Source organism: Nyctibius grandis, chromosome 5 (assembly GCF_013368605.1).
Source record: "Nyctibius grandis isolate bNycGra1 chromosome 5, bNycGra1.pri, whole genome shotgun sequence".
Taxonomy (NCBI): Eukaryota; Metazoa; Chordata; class Aves; order Nyctibiiformes; family Nyctibiidae; genus Nyctibius; species Nyctibius grandis.
The window spans coordinates 7,588,715-7,610,241 of record NC_090662.1 but is presented as its reverse complement, the minus strand read 5'-3'; the positions used below and the strand labels follow the sequence as shown (position 1 = coordinate 7,610,241).

Below are 21,527 nucleotides of genomic sequence, written 5' to 3'. Positions count from 1 at the left end.
AGCTGTGAAAACTGAGCTGCAGGGGCTTCGTTTCTTTTGCATCCAGTCTGATTAAGTAATTGGGAGGTATTCAAAGTGGTGAAAATGAAAGATAGCTATATTTAGAGCCATACTTCAGTTCATTTCCTATAGTCTAACAAGTGTGTGACTGTTGGGGATGAAGAAAAGCGTTTTATTTTTAGCTAAACAAAATTAAGCCAGCAAAACTTTTTTTAAAGTTACAGACATCTACACTGCCATCCACCTAGCACGGTCTGAAAAATGTTAAATACAGCAACAGATATCTCTGACTGGCACCAAGTTTATATCACAAGGTTGCAGAAAGGATACTGCTGACAAACCACGTGTTAGGCTTTTACAGGCCATTACCTTCAGCGTTGTAGTATTCTCATCATCTGACCACTGTTAAAAATAAGAACAAATCAAAGGTTACTGGTTTCCTGAGACATCCCTTGTAATTTATGAGAACATCAGAATCCATATGGCTTCCTACAACATATAGATCAAATCATTGCCCTGGAGCTCCTGTAGCCTAACATCACTATTCTCCAATTATTACAGTTGTAAATTAAGACAGGAAAAATACTGTATATTCAGCAGAAGTACTGAAGTATGGATAAAAAAAAGACACCTATATATTTTATTTGTGATTTCTATCACAAACTTGGACATTTCAAAACTCAGTCTTCCTGTCTAAAGGTTGTCTTCAGTGCCAGCACTTCCATCCTCAGACTCATGATCCATTAGTTTCACTTATATTTCTTTTCCATCTCCTTTTTGTACCTTGTCACCTTGCACTTACATTGTTCAGCGTTTTTCTTCTAGAATACCCCTCTGAGCTGTTACAGCTTCAGAAACTTTCATTGTTTCTTGAAATACCTCCTCCAAACATACTCCTCCTTCTAATTTTTCAGGGCATGAAACAGCATTAAGTTCAATTCCAAAAAACTTCAACAATCTCTATTCATTATTACAAATGCAATTATCAAGAAATAAAAAAAAATAAAAAAGCCTTCTGTGAAAGTGCATAGAAACATTTTAAGCCTTCCCTGACATCACAGTATAAATAATCATATTTTCAAGTTTTTCAAGGCAACTACCATGTGATTATTATTTTTGTGAAATACTCTCCTCACCTATAAAAGATGCAGAAAAGGTTACACATTCATATTTTTCTCAAGAGACTTGACGTTAAGTTGCATTTTATACTTACCTGTATTTCCTCTGCATCATCACTCCCCTCCTGAGCATGACTTGGCGGATCTTCTCTAAAATAAAAAAATCAGCAGGAAAGAAGAATTAAGCACTGGAATTTGACTTGACCATATATATATTACATTTCCACAGCATCTACCAGCTGTTGATCCCAAAACGTTTTCGCAAGAAGATGAAGCCTCAAAATCCCTGGCAGAGAAAAATCAGAGCAAGCCAGGCCAGTAAACTGAAGACTGAACACCCTGGCATTAGACTTAGGCCCTACCCAAAACACTTACGTTCTTTCAAATAAGCAGATCACTTTCTGCTCTGAAAATGCCATAACTGAAGCTTTGCAACACTCTATTCATCATTCTTTTCCAACCTTACTATACTCTGACAGAAGCACAAATTAAACAAACTTTTTTTTTAAAAAAAAAAGTTCCATTTAAATTATGCTTTGCCTCCATACTCCTTTTCCAAGCAAAAATTCATAAAACTTGCGTTTCAGATGTTGACCTGCAAATTTTTGGTTCTGAAAACAAAACGTCCTCAAACTCTGCACACAGAAGATCCTACTGAAAGTGGATATGAAGTCATTAGCTTCTTCCCAAAAAGTTCCTTTTTCTACACAGGTGAGATCTGCTGTTGCAAACATTAGCACATCTGGGAGAAAGAACTTGACTGCAAATATTCCTTTGAAGTTTGGTGACTTTTGAAGTTCTTTAGCCAGTATAACTGAGTGTGAAGATCTTAACGGAGAAGACCAAGCTCTTGAAGAAGACTTATTCACAGCAAGTTAGTGTCGCAAACAGGGTAAATTCAAATGTACGTCCCTGCCAAAAGTCAACTCTTCAACAAGCTCAGTCTCTGCAGTCCCTTAATGCACTTCCATAGGGATTAAACTATCAATTCAGGTTTTGAGATCTAGAGGTCAGATATCAGTTCACTGAAGATTAAAAGTGATCTTGGCCTTGACTGCAAGAAGGTCACATTCACTTCTAGCTAAGAAAGTTCAACTTGGAGAAAAATTGGTTTCTAAAAGTGATCTTAAATTGGAAACATCTTAAAAAATACAATTTAAGTCAATTATACAGCTGTCCACTATTCCACTGAAGACAGCAGAAATCATTTGTATAACATAGCTGTAAAGTCAAACCCTCAACTGTAGCTTTTCTGAAGGCTGATTAAAAAATAAATGGCTGCTGCTAAATAAGTTGCACAATTCTACAGAAGCAGGTGACAGTATTAATTCCTATCCAAAATGGTTTAAAAAACAATTCTTATTTTCTGGGTATCTTTTATAAAAAAATAATTTTAAAATTAGAAAACACTTTTCATCTTTACAAGGTGTTTAAACAGCTTCAGTTTTATATAAATTGATTCCTGAGAAGTTAGACATAGCTCCCTTACACTCACAGCCTCGGTTGCTCTATGAGAGGCAAACTACCAGTTAGGAAATGATGGAGTGTGGACTAATTTCTGAATCTGATCATTAACAAGATGTATGCATGCAATAATCATTTTATAAGGAAGCCATACAGTCAGATTCTAAGCAGAAAACAAAGAACAAGGCCTGGGTTCTTACCAACTGCATCTCATATCTATCCATATCATTCTTCTCCATCCAAAATCTTGGCATAGATATACATACAGGACATTCAGCCTTGCCATATGCATGGACTACATGTATGCAAATGATTATACAAACTCAATAATTACTAAGATTTTTTATACAGCTTATCTTACTGAGAATTAAACTCAGGTAATGTCACTTCAGCCCTCTATAAGGCTGCAGGCACATGAACGGTGTGGCACAGCTCAAGCCTCTGAACTGAAGGTAGCCGTACCAAAGCAACCAAACACAAACCAGCCAGCTGTGCACCTGAGAGACTGGTAGACTCTGCAAGGAAAGGCAGGGGAAAAATGGAAAAAATCTGCCTCTACTTGGTCTGGAATCAAGTGTATTAAACGGATTTTAGGATCTGCATCAGGTAATTTCACTAAACAGCAACAGTCAGCCCATTCACATGAATCACAGAATGGTTTGGGTTGGAAGGGACCTTAAAGATCATCTAGTTCCAACCCCACTGCCAGGGGAAGGGACACCTTTCACTAGACCAGGTTGCTCAAAGCCCCATCCAATCTGGCCTTGAACACTGCCAGGGAAGGGGCAGCCACAGCTTCTCTGGGCAACCTGTGCCAGTGTCTCACCACCCTCACAGTCAAGAATTTCTTCCTAATATCTAATCTAAATCTCCCCTCTTCCAGTTTAAAACCATTGCCCCTCGTCCTATCACTCCATGCCCTTGTAAAAAGCCCCTCTCCCGCTTTCCTGTAGGCCCCCTCAGGTACTGGAAGGCTGCTAGAAGGTCTCCCCAGAGCCTTCTCTTCTCCAGGCTGAACAACATGTTCATACAGTATGAGGTTTACTGCAGTCAGACTGGTCAAATTTTAAAAATTCACTACACAAAACATAATATGCGTACACAAAATAGCACTGTGACTATAAAATGGTATTAATACTTGGAGGGTGGGGGGAAAACACTCTTTACCTTCCAGAAACCACAAGCGTTCCATCATCCAGCAAATATTCTTTCACATTCTCTGGCAGGGGAAGTATAACACTGGAAAAACAAAAGAATTTGTTAATAATTTTTTATTATTAATATTACATGTTAAAATAATAACAATAGAACATACCTCAATAACAGTATATTTTATTCTCTAACACAATGAAAAAAAAAAAAAAAATTCTCTTTCTTCCCTCTCATCCCTTTCCAAAAAGCAACGACCTTCTTCCCTCCAGGGAAATAGAAAATACAAAAATTTTAGAAGAAAGGCACAAAAATGACCCATTCCTTCAAAGCTCTAAGAAATTCAGAAAAAGAGTGTACGTGGCCAGTGAGAAGGAGACAACATGCTGGTCAAACTAAAGGTTTCCCTTCTGACATCCACACCAAAATTTGCCTGTACCAACCAAAGATCATACAAATGCAGGACTATCATTAAACTTACCAAAAATATGCATGTACTAAACACTAAAACCCATAAAAGATTAAATGCTTTGATTACTAAAAGCCTGACGTCAGCGCTTTTTTGATCTAACAGGGCAACTATCTTGAGCTTGACTTTCCTAAGTTCTCCTAACCATCTTGTGACCTGCAGCAGCACCTTAGAAACTGCAGAATTTGCTACAGCTTCCAGAAATACCCAGAAAGACAAGGTCTGCCACTTGTTTTGGGTGCATCCCGCATCAGTTTCTTTGAGCAACCAAGAAGGAACCACAGTGGATGTAGGCATCAGCCTGTGCTCAGCACAGAGTCCCACCAGGAGAGCAGGCAGCCCAGGGGTGCCTGGCCTGCCCCCGGGGCTGCCCAAAACACCCCGTCAGGGCGTAGGGACAACATCCCAGCGTCTGGGACCCCAGCTGACAGCTCAGTCAAGCCTCTCCCACCTCTGCCCCGCACAGGTCACCTACATCCCACCCAACCCTGCCCCAACACCAGACCATTTCCCATGCAGCCCAGCCCCACAAACCTCTCAACCACGCACCCAGCCCAGCGCCACACCCCTCCCCACCTCTCCCCCAACCCAGCCCCACACACCTCCCCGCCTCCACTACCACACAGCCCCCCTACACCCCCCACACCCGCTTCTCCCGGCCCCTCGCCCGGCCTAGGCCCACACCTAGCCCAGCCCCACACCGCCAGGGCCCAGCCGCCCCAGCACCACACCACGCCCCTCTCTCCCCTCACCTGCGGATGGTGACGGCCCGGAAGAGCGGATACCACACGGAGAACTGGCAGTGCACCACCTGCTCCTTCTTCATCCTCCCCCTCAGACCGGCCCGGCCCGGCCCCCTTCACCCCGCTGCTCCCGGAAGCTCCCTCTCCGCCCGGAACCTCCCCCGCAGCTCGCGGCGCCACCCGACCCGCCATCGGCGCTGCACACAGCGCGGCGCCACCCGACCCACCATCGGTGCTGCACACGGCGCGGCGCCCCCGGGCCCCGCCACAGCGGTGCGCGCGGCCGGTGCTTCACCTCAGCTCGGCCGCCGCGCTGCCCGGTGCCGCTGCCGCCTGGGCACCCCCGGCCTCACCGCTGCCGCCTGGGCACCCCCGGCCTCACCGCTCCCGCCTTAGGTAGCGGCTCCCCTCACCTGCCGGACCGGCTCTCCCGGCCTCCGACGTGCGCGTGGCCCGAGCGGGGGGTTTCCAGGCGGTTACGTTGACAACACGGGTGGCCTTAGGGACGCCGCGGGTGTTCCTCCCGCCGGGCAGGCTTTGCTCTCTCGCTTTGCATGCGCTGTGTAAGGTTTCATCACTCCAGTGTTATAATGGAGCTCTACGGCGACAGAGCTTCCCCTCTTTCATCAAGCAGGGCTGCATTGCGTTTTGTTTGGGGGAGAGTCGAGTAATAATAATACGTTATTTTTAAGCCCCATGGTTCTGCCATCGTCTCCGTGCCTGTGTTGCCGGCCAAGTCGTTTCTGCATGATACTGTCCTTCAATGCTCTCCCATCAGCTGGGTGAGGCTGTCTGTCTCCCCAAGTCCTCTCACACACCAGTTGTCTGGAAGGCTGGTTACAGCATGGAGATGCTGCTAACCCTCTTCTGTTCACGCAAGATAGTCTTTGTTGTTGTTGTCTGTTCTGCAGGGTGACAGACTGTTATTTTTCCATATTTTGGTGCTGAGCAGGTCATCCACGCTGCTAAATACCATGACAAAAATGAAACATTTTTCTCCACTTTTTCCCTTTCTCTCTCTCCCATCAACTTCCGCTAATTAACTGATTTTATTGCAAGAATCATATTGCTGAAATGCAAGTACACTGACTGATGGTAACAAGTTTAAAGTGATGTAAGAGCTTTTAGTGATGTTTATTTTCAGCACACGTATCTCAGTGTGTTGTTAAATCGTGCATAAAACATTGCCAGTGTCTGTTGTGCACATTCTTTGTAAGAAACCCTGTATTTTGTTTTATCTTGAGCTTCCCTTAGGACACCATTGCTGAGTTTCCATTAAATCTGGTTGCTGTCAGCTGGGATCTGTAGTTTGGATCAGAGAATACCTTTTGAAAAGTGATTTAGAAAAGCTAATCCATCTATCGTGACTTGGATAGGTGGCTGTAAAGCCCCAGTAGTTTGGCTGCTCACTAAGCTGATTCACAGGCCTCAGTTGGCTTAAGATTTTCACTCCTGGGAAGGATAATATGGAAACTAGAATGGTTGGATGTTGCCTTGAAAGGAAGCCACTTGACAAGGGAATAAGCAATGGGAATAAAGTTACACCTTTTATAAATGGTACACCTTTTCAGGTCTGAGTTTGACCCCCACATGAAAGAAATGGAACAAGTAGCATGATTTGCCAGCAGTAGCCAGTAATACTAGCCACAGAAATCATCAGAGAAGGTAGAAGCGGGCCAAACATTTTTTTTCCCATAATTTAGAGTTTAAGTGCTGTTGATTCGTGCTAAGAAGGCTGACAAATGTGGACACTTTGACATATTCTTAAAATTGCCCTGATAACTATTAAAAATTTATATTCATAGAGTTCCTGTAAGTGAGGTAGTCAGGTTCCCAGGCTGCTGTGTGAGCTGTGTTGCATTTTTAGCTCAAATGATACAGTGGGGATGTTATGAGATGGAAGAACCTTCCTGTCCGAGGGCTGTGAGACAAGGTCTATTCTGAAACCTAACACAGGGATTTAAACACATAACGTTGTAGTGTTAAGTTTAATTTTCACTTGCAGTTAATTTTGTTCAGGAACAAAAGGTGTTGCGACCCTTGACAGTATGACTAATGTGAGGTACCAGAATTGCAGCCTTCATTTAACCAAATGGTATTTCAGCTTTCTAACAGCAGAAATTCTCACTTCTATACAGTCAACTGAATTTGGAAAAAAATTACTTTTTTGGTGGAACTTCCTAAAATGTCACTCATCCATAGAGTTGCTGCACCCACTTGTGGAGGAGATCAAAACTACAGAAGCTGAGAGAGAGGAGTCTTGCTCTCTCTCGTTTTCACTTATTTTAGATTTTAGTGATAATTCAAACCACTGAAGCTGTATAGTTTTTTGTTATTTTAAGAAGTCACAAGCCACCCTTGAATCTCTCAGCTTAAGAAGAGAGCAAGCTGTGTTGAAAAGAGCTTCTGCCATGAGATGAGGTTTTAGTATGTATTTGTAACTGATATAGGTTAAGTATTAATACTGGTGTACAAACCATTACTCTAGCTGCTTGAGGGATTTAGGGTGCATTTGAGAAAGGTACACTGATACGTGCAAGCTTATGTAAAAGGATTAGTATGATCAATGGAACAGGATTTCCTGTGAGGGGACACTAAAAGAGGAAAACTTACTCAGCCCGATCAAAAAAAAAGTTTAACAAGGATATGGTTCACTATCTACTCTCGTGATCTGTTTACACTGTCAATCAAAACCACTATAATTCTTTCCAGACATAGGAGGTGAATTTGTTGTAGCTAGGTATGTGAGGTTTTTATGTTTTTAAAGCTGGATACTTCCGGCATCACACAGAGCCTCCTTTGACTGTTTCCTCTGGATGACCAGGAACCTTCCGGAACTGCTGTGCTGGGCTGCACTTCTTTTGCATAAGTTTGGTGGAAAGCTTGATCTTGCATTTTAGAGGCTGTCCTGGTTTCGCTGGGATAGAGTCAATTTTCTGTTCAGAAAAGCTTCATTTTTGAGAAGACTGCAGCACCCGATATGGTGGGAACAAAGTTGACAAGACACTTTGTTTTAGTTCGTGGCCAGCCATGATGTACAGATTTCCATGGTGATCGAGGCCGTTACCAGTTTCAAGTTAGCCAGGTGCTAAAGCTAGGAGGAGCAAAAGCAGGGCAACTGACCCAGGCTGGCCAACAGAAGTGTTCCATACCATAAACGTCACGCTCAGTGTAAATGGGGAAGCTTGCTGAGGACGGGTCTTCTCCCCAGTGGTCGCCATCGCTGGAGGGGCTCCCCCATCATTCTGCTCCTGAGGCCTGCTTTCCCGTTTGTTGTGACCAGCACACAGTGTTCGACATCCAGCATCCACTGGGCTGAGTATAACTCTGTGTACTTCTTATTAGCATCAGTATTAATATTAGTTTTGTTATTTTATTAAATCTGTTTCCATTTCAACCCACAGGTCTCCTTTCCTTTTCCCAATTCCCTTTCTTGGCTGGGAAGGAGTCACTGGGTGATAGAACGAGCTGGCTGTAGTTTAGCCCCCGGATGCAGGCTAAATGCAGACAGAGTCACAGCAAGAGACAATGGCCTTTGTCCAGCTACAGCTCTGCAATACTAAGTGAAGAGAGTTTGAGACATTGGTGGCTCAAGAACAAATGAGCTAACTGAACTGAGAAATTGGAAGATAAGTGAGGTTCTAGAACAGTTTTTCATTGAATAGTAATAAGGTAGATAGTAAATCTACATAGTTTTAAGATGGAGCTTAATTGCTTTAAGAAAGAATTATACAACATGTTTTTGAAAGAACAGAATTGGATTTAATAAGTCAGGATTCGTTTTCAGGATTTATGTTACATAAAGACAATTTGAATGATTGACCACTATGACCTATTTCATCCAACAAGACTGTCTTAAGACGTAAGAAAGAGCCCGCCCCGTGTACGTACTGAGGAAATGGATTTATGTACGTTAGTTTTAATCCTGCTGATAACCAGAAATATTGTGTACTACCTGTTCCTCTTAACTACTTTGTGGAATTAAATGCAAATCTTATATGTAAGAAAGCTGATGTTGCCTCATGCTCTTAAATACTTCGCAAATGTGCAGTAGATGTTACCATAAAAGGATAAAGATGAAGTAAAAGATGAAAGTGCTAAAATTGGGTATGACAGAGAAGATGATCACTCACTCCTGGTACTGTTCATTGCTAGAGACCCCCCAGAGCCTTATTAAACCCTAGTTTAAGTCAACGGAAAGATTCCTGTTGACTTTTTGGAAAGTTTACAACCATCAATGCTAAGAATGAAAGAGATCTTTAAGATTATCTCATCTCTCCTGGTGTTTAAACTGCTTTTCTGCTTTGCACTGTCTTTTTGCTTATGATTCATGCTGATTTTCAGGACTTCGGTATTACAACATAATGTCAGAGATTATGAGCTTCCTTGGAATAAGAGCTTCTGTGCTGAAAGTGCCCCGTAGCTCTGCAGTGAGACAGGGGACAGAGGGCTAATGGTGAATCTCTAATGCATCGTATTTTTCTGCTGCCTGGTGTGCCTTTCAGCTAGAAATGGATTGAGAGAGTGAGTGGACGATCTTATCTTCCTAGGGAGCGTCCGGATGCAGGCTGAGGCATTGAGCTGCAGGTGCAGAGACTTGCTTTGGGCTTATATTCAACTGCCTTTTGCACGGTGTTAGCCACATCATTCCCAGTAAGAGAGACTGACGTGCTTTGGTCACGGTAACTCCACGTGCCACCTGGACTTGCAACACACGGGTGACTTATTGACCTTGTTTTTTGAGGGAAGGATTGAGTCATTTATGTGTTTATTTGTGATGTGTGTAAGGTGGAGGTAGGTTCTAGTTCTGATTCTTCTCGAGAGCAGACAATTTTTACCCCTGAAGTCCTCTTGGTATAAGATTTTTTCCCACTTCCACAGTGGAGTGTGTCATCCTGTCATGGTAATGCTGTGTTGACAGAGCACTTCACCCAGATCAGAATGAAACAATTTGACTAAAATGGATCAATTTTGTCTCTGCATGTGTCTGACCTTTGAATAGTTAAGGAGGGTGTCTTCAGCCAGCATAGCTACTCGGCAGCTGATAGGATTGTTACAACTGTGTAAATTGGGGGTTTGATCCAGACTTCCGCTTCTCCTTTGAATTATTTGACTCTGAAACCATGAGGTGAAGCTGAAAACCTGAATTGCACTTGCCATCACATGTCCCTGACTTTCTCCGACAAGTTTTATTTGTTAATTTAGAATGCAGAAATGAACCTTTTAACTTTACTCTGAAAGCAAATATTGACTTTGTTTCACAGTAATCTGGACTTTGCACAGGAGCGGGAAAGCCTGACATTCCTGAAAATGGCAGCTGAGACATCCACAGAAGTTCCAAAAACTGCCAGACAATTCATCCTTAAAGAAGAGGTATAACATGCTTGGTTTTGACACGTGTTTTGTTGTTAAATAACAATTATTTGAGACTGATCAGAATGTTTGTGAGTGCAGAGTAAGAAATGGTATAGATGCTGTGTGTTTGTAAAATCTATTCAATAGACAGAACACTTCTGATGGTCAGAGAGTTTTAAAAAGGTGGCGTTTCTCTTTGTTGAAATAATCATACAAATTATCGATGGGGAGAGAGAACTCTACAGTGTTGGGTTATTTTAAGCTGCTTTTTTCAGATTTTGCAGCTGTTTCTTGTGTTGTCTGTTCAGGCTGTTTTCAATGTTCAGAAATAATGCTGATAACCTCTGAGAGACTACGCAAATCGGTGGATCATGAAACTCAGCCTTGTTTTCTGTTCCTTTAGGATGAACCACTAAGAGTTGCTTTAACATTTAGGATTGTACCTTCTTTGATGCTTTCTGAGAGGGTTTGAATTTAGTTTAGTTGCTGTTCTAAAGACATTAGTAAGGAGGTAGTAAGATTTTTTTTCAAAAACATTGTGCTCGCATCTTCATAGAATCAGAAAATACCAGGTCCTGAGGAAGGAATTTGGAGGTTCTTCTGGGTGCTTATTAGGAACACTTTCACCCTAATTGAAACTGCCTGTATTTGTTTCTGTTCTCTTTTAAGTGAATTCTTAAAAGTTAGTCTTTGGTGTTAGAGGCAGGTTTGGCAACAGCATCACCCTGTTATTATAACACAGATGTAGTTTCTTTTATCCAGTGTTGCTTCCTTGGAAGTGTTGTAATTTCTTTAGCTTTCAAGGTACAAAACTTTTGCAGGAAAGAAAAAACTCCTGTTGTTGGGGTATATTTATGGCTTTTCCCCTTGGGTGTTTTTTTAATATGAATATTTCTCAAGCATAAAGGGTATCATTTTTGTAAGCTTTTGGGGTTTTCTATTGAGACCTGTGTTTTTGCAGGTAATGTTTTAATTTTATCCTGGTGTTTTTTTTTTTGTAAGGCCTCTTACTTCTTCTCCTTGGAATATTGTACTCTTTGGTGTCGTTGGAAGTTTGTAATTAGATCTTACGTATTTTAAGCTATTTAGCTTTTTCAGTCATCTTGTGGGATTAATACAGAAGAGTATTTACCGTGCCTCTGCCAGTGGCCCTTCTATTGAAAGTGGTTCTGTAACTCTTCAGTAACTACGTGGTCTGATGTTGGAATATCTTCTTTCATGAAAGTACTGCCTGATCTTATTTCCCTCTTCCTGTTTCTGGGAACCCACAGTCAGGCTGTTGTAAGCAAAAGCAGATGTTATTTGCCCGTCAAAGTAATAGATAAAGGAATAAAAAGAACTCATTCTAAAACTGAATATGGTAAGTGCAACACACTCTGCAAAGTGTCCTTGGGCCCTAAGTAGGGGATTTAGCAAAGTGGAAGTTACGCTTCTGGGCCAGCTTCCACAGGTTTTAATTGTGCACCCGATGAGGCGGATGACAGTAAAATTCTCTCTTTCTTCTAGGGAAACCTGGCAACTTTCAGTTTTCTCACCCTGTAGGCTGTTAGCATCGAGAGTTTCACCAAACTTTAGAGGATTGGAGCTTGGATAGGTCTCATTTCTTACAGACTAGGGATTTCTTTTTCCTCTAAGATTCCTGGGGGCAGTGATGGGGTTCTGATTTCAGCCATTTTCCCCTTTCTGCTTAGCAAGCGATAACTTGGTGACAGGGGTAATGATCTGCCAGTGCTGTTGAATGCTGCAGCAGTATGGGACCATAATCAATAATGTAGTCCTTTGTGTTCTCTGCAATGTTTAAAAAAATTCATTAACACAAAACATTTGACTCTTTACTTAACTGAAGTATATATGTTCCTCTCCTTGGACAACCAATGGAATATGATTTTAATCTATTTCTTTTTTGGATCTTCCTGTACTCCAGTTCTGCGGTGATTTAGAAGTGAATACAAAGCGATTTACAATATACCTGAATGCTTCCAGATGGAATTACTTCTTGTACCTGTAATGAGCATAATATACTTCATCTTCTCCTTTCCTGCTGTTTTTGTGGTCACAAAGCCATTAGAAGGCCCCTTTGAGAACACATAGCTCTCCCTTTCCAGTTCCTGTTATGTGGAAATATTATACTTTCCAAAAGAAATTACAAAACTCCTACCTGTAAAATATGTGTAGCGGTGTGTACAGCCATAGGAGTGCTGTTGTTATTTCAATTGCCTATCAAAATAATTGTTCTGAAGAACACATTTTAAAAATTACGTGAGTTCATCCACTCAATTGTAATTTACTGGACACCTGAATCACTTCTGATTTGCCTTCTGCCTCCAGCTGATGCTGTGCTGTGCTTTTGTGTTCTAGTTGTAGCTGCATCATATACTACATTTCATTTCTTTATATTCTTTTTTTTTTTTTAGTTGGTGAATCTCTCAGTTTTAAGTTCAAGATCTCCATGGCCACACAGGCCCTATTTGCTCCTTGTCCTGCACTAGAGGATTGTAGTGTGCCAGCCACGTGAATGGCCTCTCGGACTTCATCCTTTGCTACAATTTAATGTTGTGGGTTTTTTTCCCAGATCCTCTTTTCCCCTTGCTTATGCTTGCTCTGTTGCTGTCAGTAGTGTGTCTCATCAGACAATAGGAAGTGATTTGTTCATCTGACTGATTACTTCTGATTTCTGGCCAACTTGATACAAAATTCTGGAGACAAGCTTCTTGTCTGCTTATACCTTTAGCAAAGCTTAAAATACAAGTTTTCATTAAAAGTAGTAAACTGCTAGGCTCATACCTTGGGATTTTTCCCTTTTAAAGGAATTACATAAAAGATGAGGAAACATCACAGAGCAAATAAACTCATTTAGCTCAGAAAAGATGTTTTGTAATAACGTTAATGCCAAGCACTCGGTCAGCAGCTCTCAGAAATCCTAAAAGGGCAGGTATGTGTCACTGCTTGCAGTTACAGAAAACCACAGTTACACAAGGCCACGGTCTGAGAACGTGGCAAGAAAAGTTTCAAAATAGTTTGGATTTCAGTCTTGCACGCTTAGCTATTAGGCCATGCTCTCTGCTAAGTGGGCACTCATTATCCCCAGCACAGCTAAAGTCTGTGCAGACCAGTGGCCCTTTTTCAGCTGAAATGTGACCTTTGCAAAATCCTTCTAAAAAGATGAGGACTTTCCAGTATATAAAATCCTACTGAAAAGTCACGTTAAGAAAAGTTACTGGGCTTATTTTTTATTCCTATTCAAGAACCTGGAGTAAATGTTTTTCTCAGTAATAGCTACAGGAATGCTGTTGCATGTTCCTGCACGTATTCTGATGCTCAGGTTTTGTCTTCAAAACAATCCGAAAACAGTTGTGTTGGTTCTCCCTCTACCCCCCAGATATCTTTGGGATTAATCTTATAATGTCTTTAACAAAGAATTCTTTATTTTAGGTAATTGTAGAAGGAAAATGGTTGAAGCTTGAAAAAACAAGTTATACCGATCCCTTTGGTAAAACCAGGTAATTGCCTCTCTGGCATTTCAGATTCCTATAATGTTCCCAATTGTACGGACTAGCCCCAGGCTAGAGAATATGAGCATCACACACCTATTACTCAACACAAGATGAGATCTATTCATTGTGCAATTCCTTTATAGTTTGTACTGTTCAGAGAAAAAAAAAAAAAGTCTTACTCTTGCAGATGTGCTAGCATGGGGGATCAAATTTGGCTCCTAAATTATTTTGGGCCCATTGGACCCTGGTTTACCTTGCATGTTCTGTTCCGTGTGAAAACGCTATGCAGAGGCGTGTTCTAGCTATGCAAATAGACTGTGACAATCAGTCTGTCCCGTGGCTTTTCTGGTTCTTCATTAAGGGCTTCTTTTTCCCTGCTGATGGTGCTGGATCTTGCATACTACTGACAAGTTACTGTCCTCTTGTGTGTTATCACGCCTGTCCAAGTCTTTTCTGTGCTTCAGTTTTGCTGTTTATCCAGATGTGACAACACAACTTTACTTCCCTCCCCTTAATGTATTAGATTCCGTATTTATTGCTTTCTCTAGTGCCTCCCAGTTCATCAGCAAAGTGTCCTTTTAAAAAATAGCAAAGATGATTGGAACTTTCGTGAAAGGATTTTTATTGCTGGTGGATTTTTGGTTTCCCGTTGCTTATTTTGAGAGAAAAGTTTTGGTCTTTCTTGCCTGTGTGCTCCTCATGGGCTCAAGTAACTGAGCTGAGAGTTCACAATGACTTACACTATAAACCTTATGCAAAAGCAAGGTAAAAGACAGAATGCATTTCTGTCAAATCTTCAAAATCTGACATGTTTAATATATAAATTGCTTTATTTTGCACTTTTCCAGGATTACTTTTATAAGACTCGCCTGTTCTGTGACAATCATTTGTGTTTTTCTCTCTCGCTCCTTGAAATAGGCAAAAGAAAATTATACTACAGACATTTTATAGTGCCAGTACATGACAGGGCTTGCCTAAGGCCAGCTGCTTTCTTATGGGGCCTCACTGTGTGATGGTGTATTTTGCTTTTAAATGACAGTAGCAAGGGTAGAAGACGACTTAAAAATAAAATGGGTATTATTCCTTTTAACATATTCATTTGTTCTTTTCTCTGTGTTAAACAGAACTTGGGAAACTGTAAAGCGTACAGGCAGCAAAAAGGGTGTTTCAGCTGATGGTAAGACATTGGTGACTTTTTTGTTTACATTTTTTTCCTGTGAAAGTTCTTCTGATAAACTCACAGTGCAGATTAGAGCCGATCTATTTCTGAATGAACGAGGATGCAGAACAAATAGCTCAGCAGAGCTTGCTGTGCCCCTGAGCTAGTGAAATGCTGACTTCAGTGCTGAAGAATCAGAACCTTACCGGGAGTGTTTTCCCAAGATCATTGTATTCACTTTAGAGCAATGGAGCAATTTCAAAGACGTGATGGCTGCCCTGATACAGAGTAGCTCACAGAGCGGTGAATCGCGTCTGCTGTCAGGGGCTAGGGATACAGCTCTTTGGGCAACAGAGGGACGTGATTTAGCCATGAAAGGAGGGGGTTCCACACAATGGCTTCCAAACGGTCTCTGCAGGTGGGAGAGCCCTTCTCCAGATAGCAGTGGGCTGATGTCTTGTGTCTTCCATCACTATCTGTAGGTGTAGCAGTGATAGCAGTACTACAGAGAACTCTCCACTACGACTGCGTTGTCCTAGTGAAACAGTTCAGGCCTCCAATTAACGGTTATTGCTTGGAATTTCCTGCGGGTAAGTGACTGAAACATTAAGATGAGTCACATGAAGCTGACAGTTAAGTGTGTTTAGATGTCCTTGGAGTGTCAATCTTAATGAAGTAGCTCTAACTGGAAAACCGTACAGGTCTCTGTAGCTCTGTGTGCTATTCAGAAAGAGGAATATTTGATAATGAAGAATACAAAATAAGTTCATGTCCTGGTTTTGCAGGGATAAAATTTATAGAATCAATTTTCTGTTACATTTTGTTTCAGTTTGTGGCCAGCTGTGATATGGTGATAAAGGCCATTAGCAGTTAAATCACAGAATCAGAATCAACTAGGTTGGAAGAGACCTCTGGGATCATCAAGTCCGCCCTTTGACCTAACATGACTGTGTCAACTAGACCATGGCACTAAGTGCCACATCCAGTCTTTTCTTAAACATCTCCAGGGATGGTGACTCCACCACCTCCCTGGGCAGCCCATTCCGATGCCTAATAACCGTTTCTGTGAAGAAATCTTCACTAATGTCTAACCTGAATCTCCCCTGGTGCAGTTTGAGGCTATGTCCTCTAGTCCTGTTCGAGTTGCCTGGGAGAAAAGGCTGACCCCCACCCCGCTACAACCTCCTTTCAGGTAGTTGTAGACAGCAATAAGGTCTCCCCTCAGCCTCCTTTTCTCTAGGATAAACAATCCCAGTTCCCTCAGCTGCTCCTCATAGGACATACCCTCTAGACCCTTCACCAGCTTTGTTGCCCTCCTCTGGACTCGCTCCAGCACCTCAATGTCTTTCTTGAAGTGCAGGGCCCAGAACTGGACACAGTATTCGAGGTGTGGTCTCACCAGTGCCAAATACAGGGGGATGATCACTGCCCTAGTGCTGCTGGCCACACTATTGCTGAAACAAGCCGGATGCCATTGGCCTTCTTGGCCACCTGGGCACACTGCTGGCTCATATTCAGCCAGCTGTCCACCAATACCCCCAGGTCCTTTTCCACCGGGCCACTTTCCAACCACTCTTCCCCCAGCCTGTAGCGCTGTATGGGGTTGTTATGGCCAAAGTGTAGGACCTGGCACTTGGCCTTGTTGAACTTCATACCATTGGTCTCTCACATGTTGAACTTCATACCAAAGCCAGGGCAGCTGACCAGGCTGGCCCACAGGTGTATTCTATAACATTAACATCACGTTCACTATAAATGGGAAAGCTTGGTGGGGATCTGGGGTTCTTTGCTCTGCTCTCTTCTCCCTCTTTCTCTTCTCAATGGTTGTGATCCCTGGAGGGACTTGCCACCACTCTATGGGCTGAGTATAACTTTGTGTCTTTTGTAGTAATATCAATATTGGTTTTCTTATTTTATTAAATCTGTTTAAATTTCAGCCCACGAGTCTCCCTTCTTTTCCCAATTCCCTTTCTCAGCTGGGGAGGGGAGATTGGGTGGTAGAACAACTGCTTATTGTTTAGCCCTGGGTGCAGGCTAAACTGAGACAGTTCAGTTTAGCAGATTGGAGACATTTTGCACAGCAGCGTGGTAGTAGAATACTGCATTTTCCTCCACTCCTCCCTTCTCTAAGAGTCCAAACATCTGGCTTCATTCCCTCATGAGAATATTAATGCCATTTCTGGGAAGGCAGCGTGCTTCTGTACATAATCAGTTGGAGACATGGGCAGCAGCACGATGAATTCTGGAACTGGAATCCTTCCTGATGCCTCAGTTTATCCCTCTGTGAAATTAGTCGTGACAATGTTTCACCTCATTTGTAAAGCTGGATTCGATCTCAGGATGGGTATTGCGGTTAAGTGCTAACTTTTTAATTGTTCTTGTGTATTATTTCTCTCGCAGGCCTCATTGAGGAAAACGAGACTGCGGAAAGTGCTGCATTGAGAGAGCTGGAGGAAGAAACTGGGTACAAGGGGGAAGTCGTTGAATGTACTCCAGGTCTTTGCTTTTTTTTTTTTTTTTCTTTCCCACCCAAAACTAATTCTGTGTCTTACGGGTACAAAATGCTCTAAATCAAAGGAAAAATCTATGCAGAAAAGTCTACGCAGATGAGCAGAGAGGAGCATCGCATGGCTGTACCTGGTCATTGACATGTACTGGTGACTTCGGTCATTGATGAGTCAGTTGCTGAACTCCTGTTAAAAATACAAGACTAAAGTGACAGTTTGATGTCCATAGGGGAAAACTTTGCTATTAATTGAGATCCTTTACACAAAGCCCAATTAGTCAAGCTATGATTTGGCATTTTAGTATAAAGGTCTAAATTGCTGTGAACAACAGCTGTGAACTTAGGTAGAAAAAACAGCTGCATGATGCAGTCTGAGGGGAGGTCGCCCTCATGTCAGCTGTGGGAGGTGCTACTTGGGTTCTCCAACCAGAAAGAAGAAAGGAGAGAATAATTGGAGTAAATCCAGAGATCCTTTGGAATGTGATTGTTGCCAATCCACTGCTTCCTACCTAAACCAAAATGGAGGCAGAACGAGGATTATAAATAAAACTTGAGAAGGTAGGTACAAAGGTGAGGCAACTCATGTATGATTTCAAGTAAATGTCATTACAGTTGAGACTTGGCTCTTGATTATTGGGTACCACTGCATGCTGGGGACTGAGAGAGATGGAGACTGGTGATGGCAAAACTAGACTTTAATAGGCTGAGGAAGTCTATAAGGGATTTCTAGTTTACAATTTAATCTTCAGTCTATGGAATGGAAAGTAAACCCAGCTGCTGAAAACAGATCTTACAAGGAATCTGCAAAAGAGCTGAGAGTTACAGAAATGTTACTTTTAAGAGTAAACTTACTTTTCACAGCTCTTCCAGCATGAACGTCTGCCAAATACATGTTCTCCTGTTGTATCAGATAGATTTCTGTGAAAGATTTTGTGAAAATGTCAAGGTGCCTCACTTCTGCTTTTGAAAAATAACCTCTATGTGTGCTTGTTGGCAGCTCTCTGCTTGGACCCAGGTTTGTCAAACAGCACGACACACATTGTGAGCGTCACCATTAATGGAGATGAGGCTGAGAATACGAGACCTAAGCAAAAACTTGGTGAGTTTTGTACCATTTATTTGAAAATTCTGAAAAGATACCAAAACAATGGGTTTAAAAGAACTATCCCTGCATCTCTTCTGTCCCAGCTGATTGAGATGCTGTACGTCCTTCAAATCATATCCTGCAGTCTAGAGAAGCAGAGCCATGTTTCTTTGCTAAATTCACTGGGGAGGCCTAGATGTTAAGTGTCGGGTGGTGGCACACCCAGAATGAGAAATTTAGGTAGCAAATTTCAGTGAGGGCCATGAGCACTTGTGAACATAGATACTCCTCTTAGTTGTGGCTTGCCCCTGGAAGTAACTACAGTGTCACTCATTATCGGTCAGCTATCAAAATGCTTTTTAGTTGTAAACTCCAGTGTATTTCAAAATCCTTCACTTACTACTTCTTTTTTTTTTTACTTGCAGATGATGGAGGTACGTTATGTAGCTGTGCTCATAGTGACAGTAAGGTCAAGTGTGATCTTTGTATGGCAAGTTTTACTTAGAGAAGGTTAGTTAAAACTGTGTTTTATTTGGGCTTGCTTCATCACCTGACTCTAATCAAACATGCACGAGATGATTGGCTTTGGCCTAGACATGAAAATTCCTGTGGGTCATCATCGCATCAATTATCTTCAAGTGTTGCACCTACAGCACCAGTATCTCAGAAAATACAGCTTACTGGATCCACAACAGCTGTAGATGAATCCCAAAAGACAGCTAATTCAGATAGACAGTAAAACAACACAAAATTCATCAAGGACAAACTCTTTGTCTTTGTGCTCTTTTGGTCTTCAAACACATCTACAATCCATTACTGTACCAGTGTAAGCCAAACTAAAGTCCACTTCAGCAGCATATTTTCCATTCTCAGAAGGGAGGTCTCCTTTCAGAATTATTCTTACCCTCCACAGCTGTCAGTTACGCTCTTTTTCCCAGCTCTTTCCCCGTTTCTTTCTGCCAAACCTGTTTTTTCATGACCCCAGTAACTGCCTTCTCCATTTAATTGCCCTTTTTGTCACGTGTGAAGGGTCACAGCTTTGGGATGGTGATGAGCATTAAGCCAGTCTGTTTCCCCTTCCAAGTTGTATGAAACAGGACACTGAGGTGTACACTTCCTTTACTGTTCACTAAATTAAAGGTGCATGAATTTTTTTTCTTCTCTCCTAGAATTTGTGGAAGTTATTTCACTTCCAAAGAATGACCTACTGCAAAGAATTGATGGTAAGAGCTTTCTGATGTGAGCTTCAAGCAACCCTTAGCTTCTCTTCTCATAGCTCCTTGTGGCATTTCTCATCCTACAGTACTGTATCTTAAACAAAAAGCTGTGAGACGTGGCTGGGTAACAGAGTTAGTGAGCACTAGGTGTTAGCATTAAGCATTCACGTCTGGAACACTATACATCTTCATTTTAGTAAAGGACTTACATTTCTGTAGAGAAGTTCTGACAGCATCTCATGGATTTTTTTGTTTGTTTTTTTGTTGTTTTTGCAGAACTCATAGCAGAAGAACATATCGCAGTGGATGCCAGGGTTTATACTTACGCCTTGGCCCTGAAGCGTGCAGCAGAAAAACCGCTCCAAGTTCCTTTTATGAAGTTCTAAAACTAGACCACGAGAAATTTAGTTGAAAACTGCCCAATTCAGATGGCTTAGAAGTATAACTCTTCTTGTAATAAAGGTCCTTCACATTACTTGTAGAGCAAAGAAAAAAAGTGTTTGTAGGAATGATTCTGATATTTTTATCTGGAATTATGTAACTGACAGAAAGCATTTCTTCTAACTGCTCAGTCTATCAAGCCTTGACAGAATAATCATAATAAAAATGCTGTTTAATTTTCAGAATGGCTTGTTTCTCACTACACGCACCGTTGCACTTACATTTCCGTGTAAGGAAGATGCTGTAGTAACTGTAGTTGGTGTGACACCACCTGCTCAAAACGAGGACGACAGCAGGAGGGGCGCACTTCTCTCCACAAGCAGCATCACTTCAACAACTCGAGGTCATTTTCTGGAGGAGAGCAAGAGCAGCAGCACAGGGATACAGTGCACGTGCTCTGGCTGCAGCATTTGCAACTGCAGTTTTAGGAACTTCCTTTTATGATTTTAGACCTGAAGATGTTGCTTCCTTCTCCCAGCCCAAACCAAACTATCCCAAAAGAGAAAATTGGTTTGTTTGATCTAAGAAAATACAGACTGACAAGAATGACAACAAGAAAAACACAACAGCCACTGCTGCAAACCAGATGGTGTAGGACCCAGCCAGGGGCTTCTGTTTAAGGTATGAGCTTACCTACATGCCCCACAATAGCATGGCCTTGCACTTCTCCCTCTCCCTAGGACACATCCATGTTCCTCGGGGGCACCTTAGTTCAGTCACAGAATCACAGAATCAACCAGGTTGGAAGAGACCTCAGGGATCATCAAGTCCAACCGTTGCCCTGACACCACCATGTCAATTAGACCATGGCACTAAGTGCCATGTCCAGTCTTATCTTAAACACATCCAGAGGTGGTGACTCCACCACCTCCCTGGGCAGCCCATTCCAATGTCTAATAACCCTTTCTGTAAAGAAATTCTTCCTGATGTCCAACCTGAACCTCCCCTGGCGAAGCTTGAGGCTGTGCCCTCTTGTCCTATCACTAGTAGCCCAGGAGAAGAGGCCAACTCCCACTTCACTACAACCTCCCTTCAGGTAGGTGTAGACTGCAATAAGGTCACCTCGGAGCCTCCTCTTCTCCAGGCTAAACAACCCCAGCTCCCTCAGCCGTTCCTCATAGGTCAGACCCTCCAGACCCTTCACCAGCTTGGTCGCCCTCCTCTGGACTCGCTCCAACACCTCAACATCTTTCTTGAAGTGCAGGGCCCAGAACTGGACACAGTACTCAAGATGCAGCCTCACCCGTGCCAAGTACAGAGGGACGATCACTTCCCTAGACCGGCTGGCTACACTATTCCTAATAGAGGCCAGGATGCCATTGGCCTTC

The 21,527-nt window shown here is 42.3% G+C and overlaps 2 protein-coding genes across 2 annotated transcripts in view; one reads left to right on the top strand and one right to left on the bottom strand.

Annotated features, from left to right (window-relative positions):
* Positions 1–5,063, bottom strand: part of CDC123 (cell division cycle 123) — a 37,226-nt gene extending 32,163 nt beyond the window's left edge. The window contains exons 1-4 of the mRNA XM_068402170.1: positions 4,953–5,063; positions 3,750–3,821; positions 1,214–1,268; positions 370–402 (exon numbers count right to left, since the gene is read on the bottom strand). Coding sequence (XP_068258271.1) covers positions 370–402; positions 1,214–1,268; positions 3,750–3,821; positions 4,953–5,026 — 234 coding nt within the window. The 5' untranslated portion in view covers positions 5,027–5,063. The remainder of the gene's footprint in view (positions 1–369; positions 403–1,213; positions 1,269–3,749; positions 3,822–4,952) is intronic.
* A 193-nt stretch (positions 5,064–5,256) lies between these two features.
* Positions 5,257–20,384, top strand: NUDT5 (nudix hydrolase 5). Its single transcript, XM_068401864.1, has 10 exons — positions 5,257–5,339; positions 10,208–10,316; positions 13,731–13,798; positions 14,917–14,969; positions 15,434–15,541; positions 17,352–17,447; positions 18,455–18,556; positions 18,967–18,975; positions 19,711–19,764; positions 20,035–20,384. The coding sequence occupies exons 2-10, from the start codon at positions 10,254–10,256 to the stop codon at positions 20,142–20,144; spliced, it is 663 nt and encodes a 220-aa protein (XP_068257965.1). The 5' UTR covers positions 5,257–5,339; positions 10,208–10,253; the 3' UTR covers positions 20,145–20,384.
* Positions 20,385–21,527: the final 1,143 nt, after the last annotated feature.

What these genes read in the sequence shown, in the direction of transcription:
- NUDT5 (XM_068401864.1), top strand. Translation starts at nt 10,254, where the DNA reads ATGGCAGCTGAGACATCCACAGAAGTTCCAAAAACTGCCAGACAATTC. An exon ending in GATCCCTTTGGTAAAACCAG is followed by an intron (nt 13,799 to 14,916) that starts GTAATTGCCTCT and finishes TGTGTTAAACAG; the next exon opens with AACTTGGGAAACTGTAAAGC. An exon ending in CCTACTGCAAAGAATTGATG is followed by an intron (nt 19,765 to 20,034) that starts GTAAGAGCTTTC and finishes TTGTTTTTGCAG; the next exon opens with AACTCATAGCAGAAGAACAT.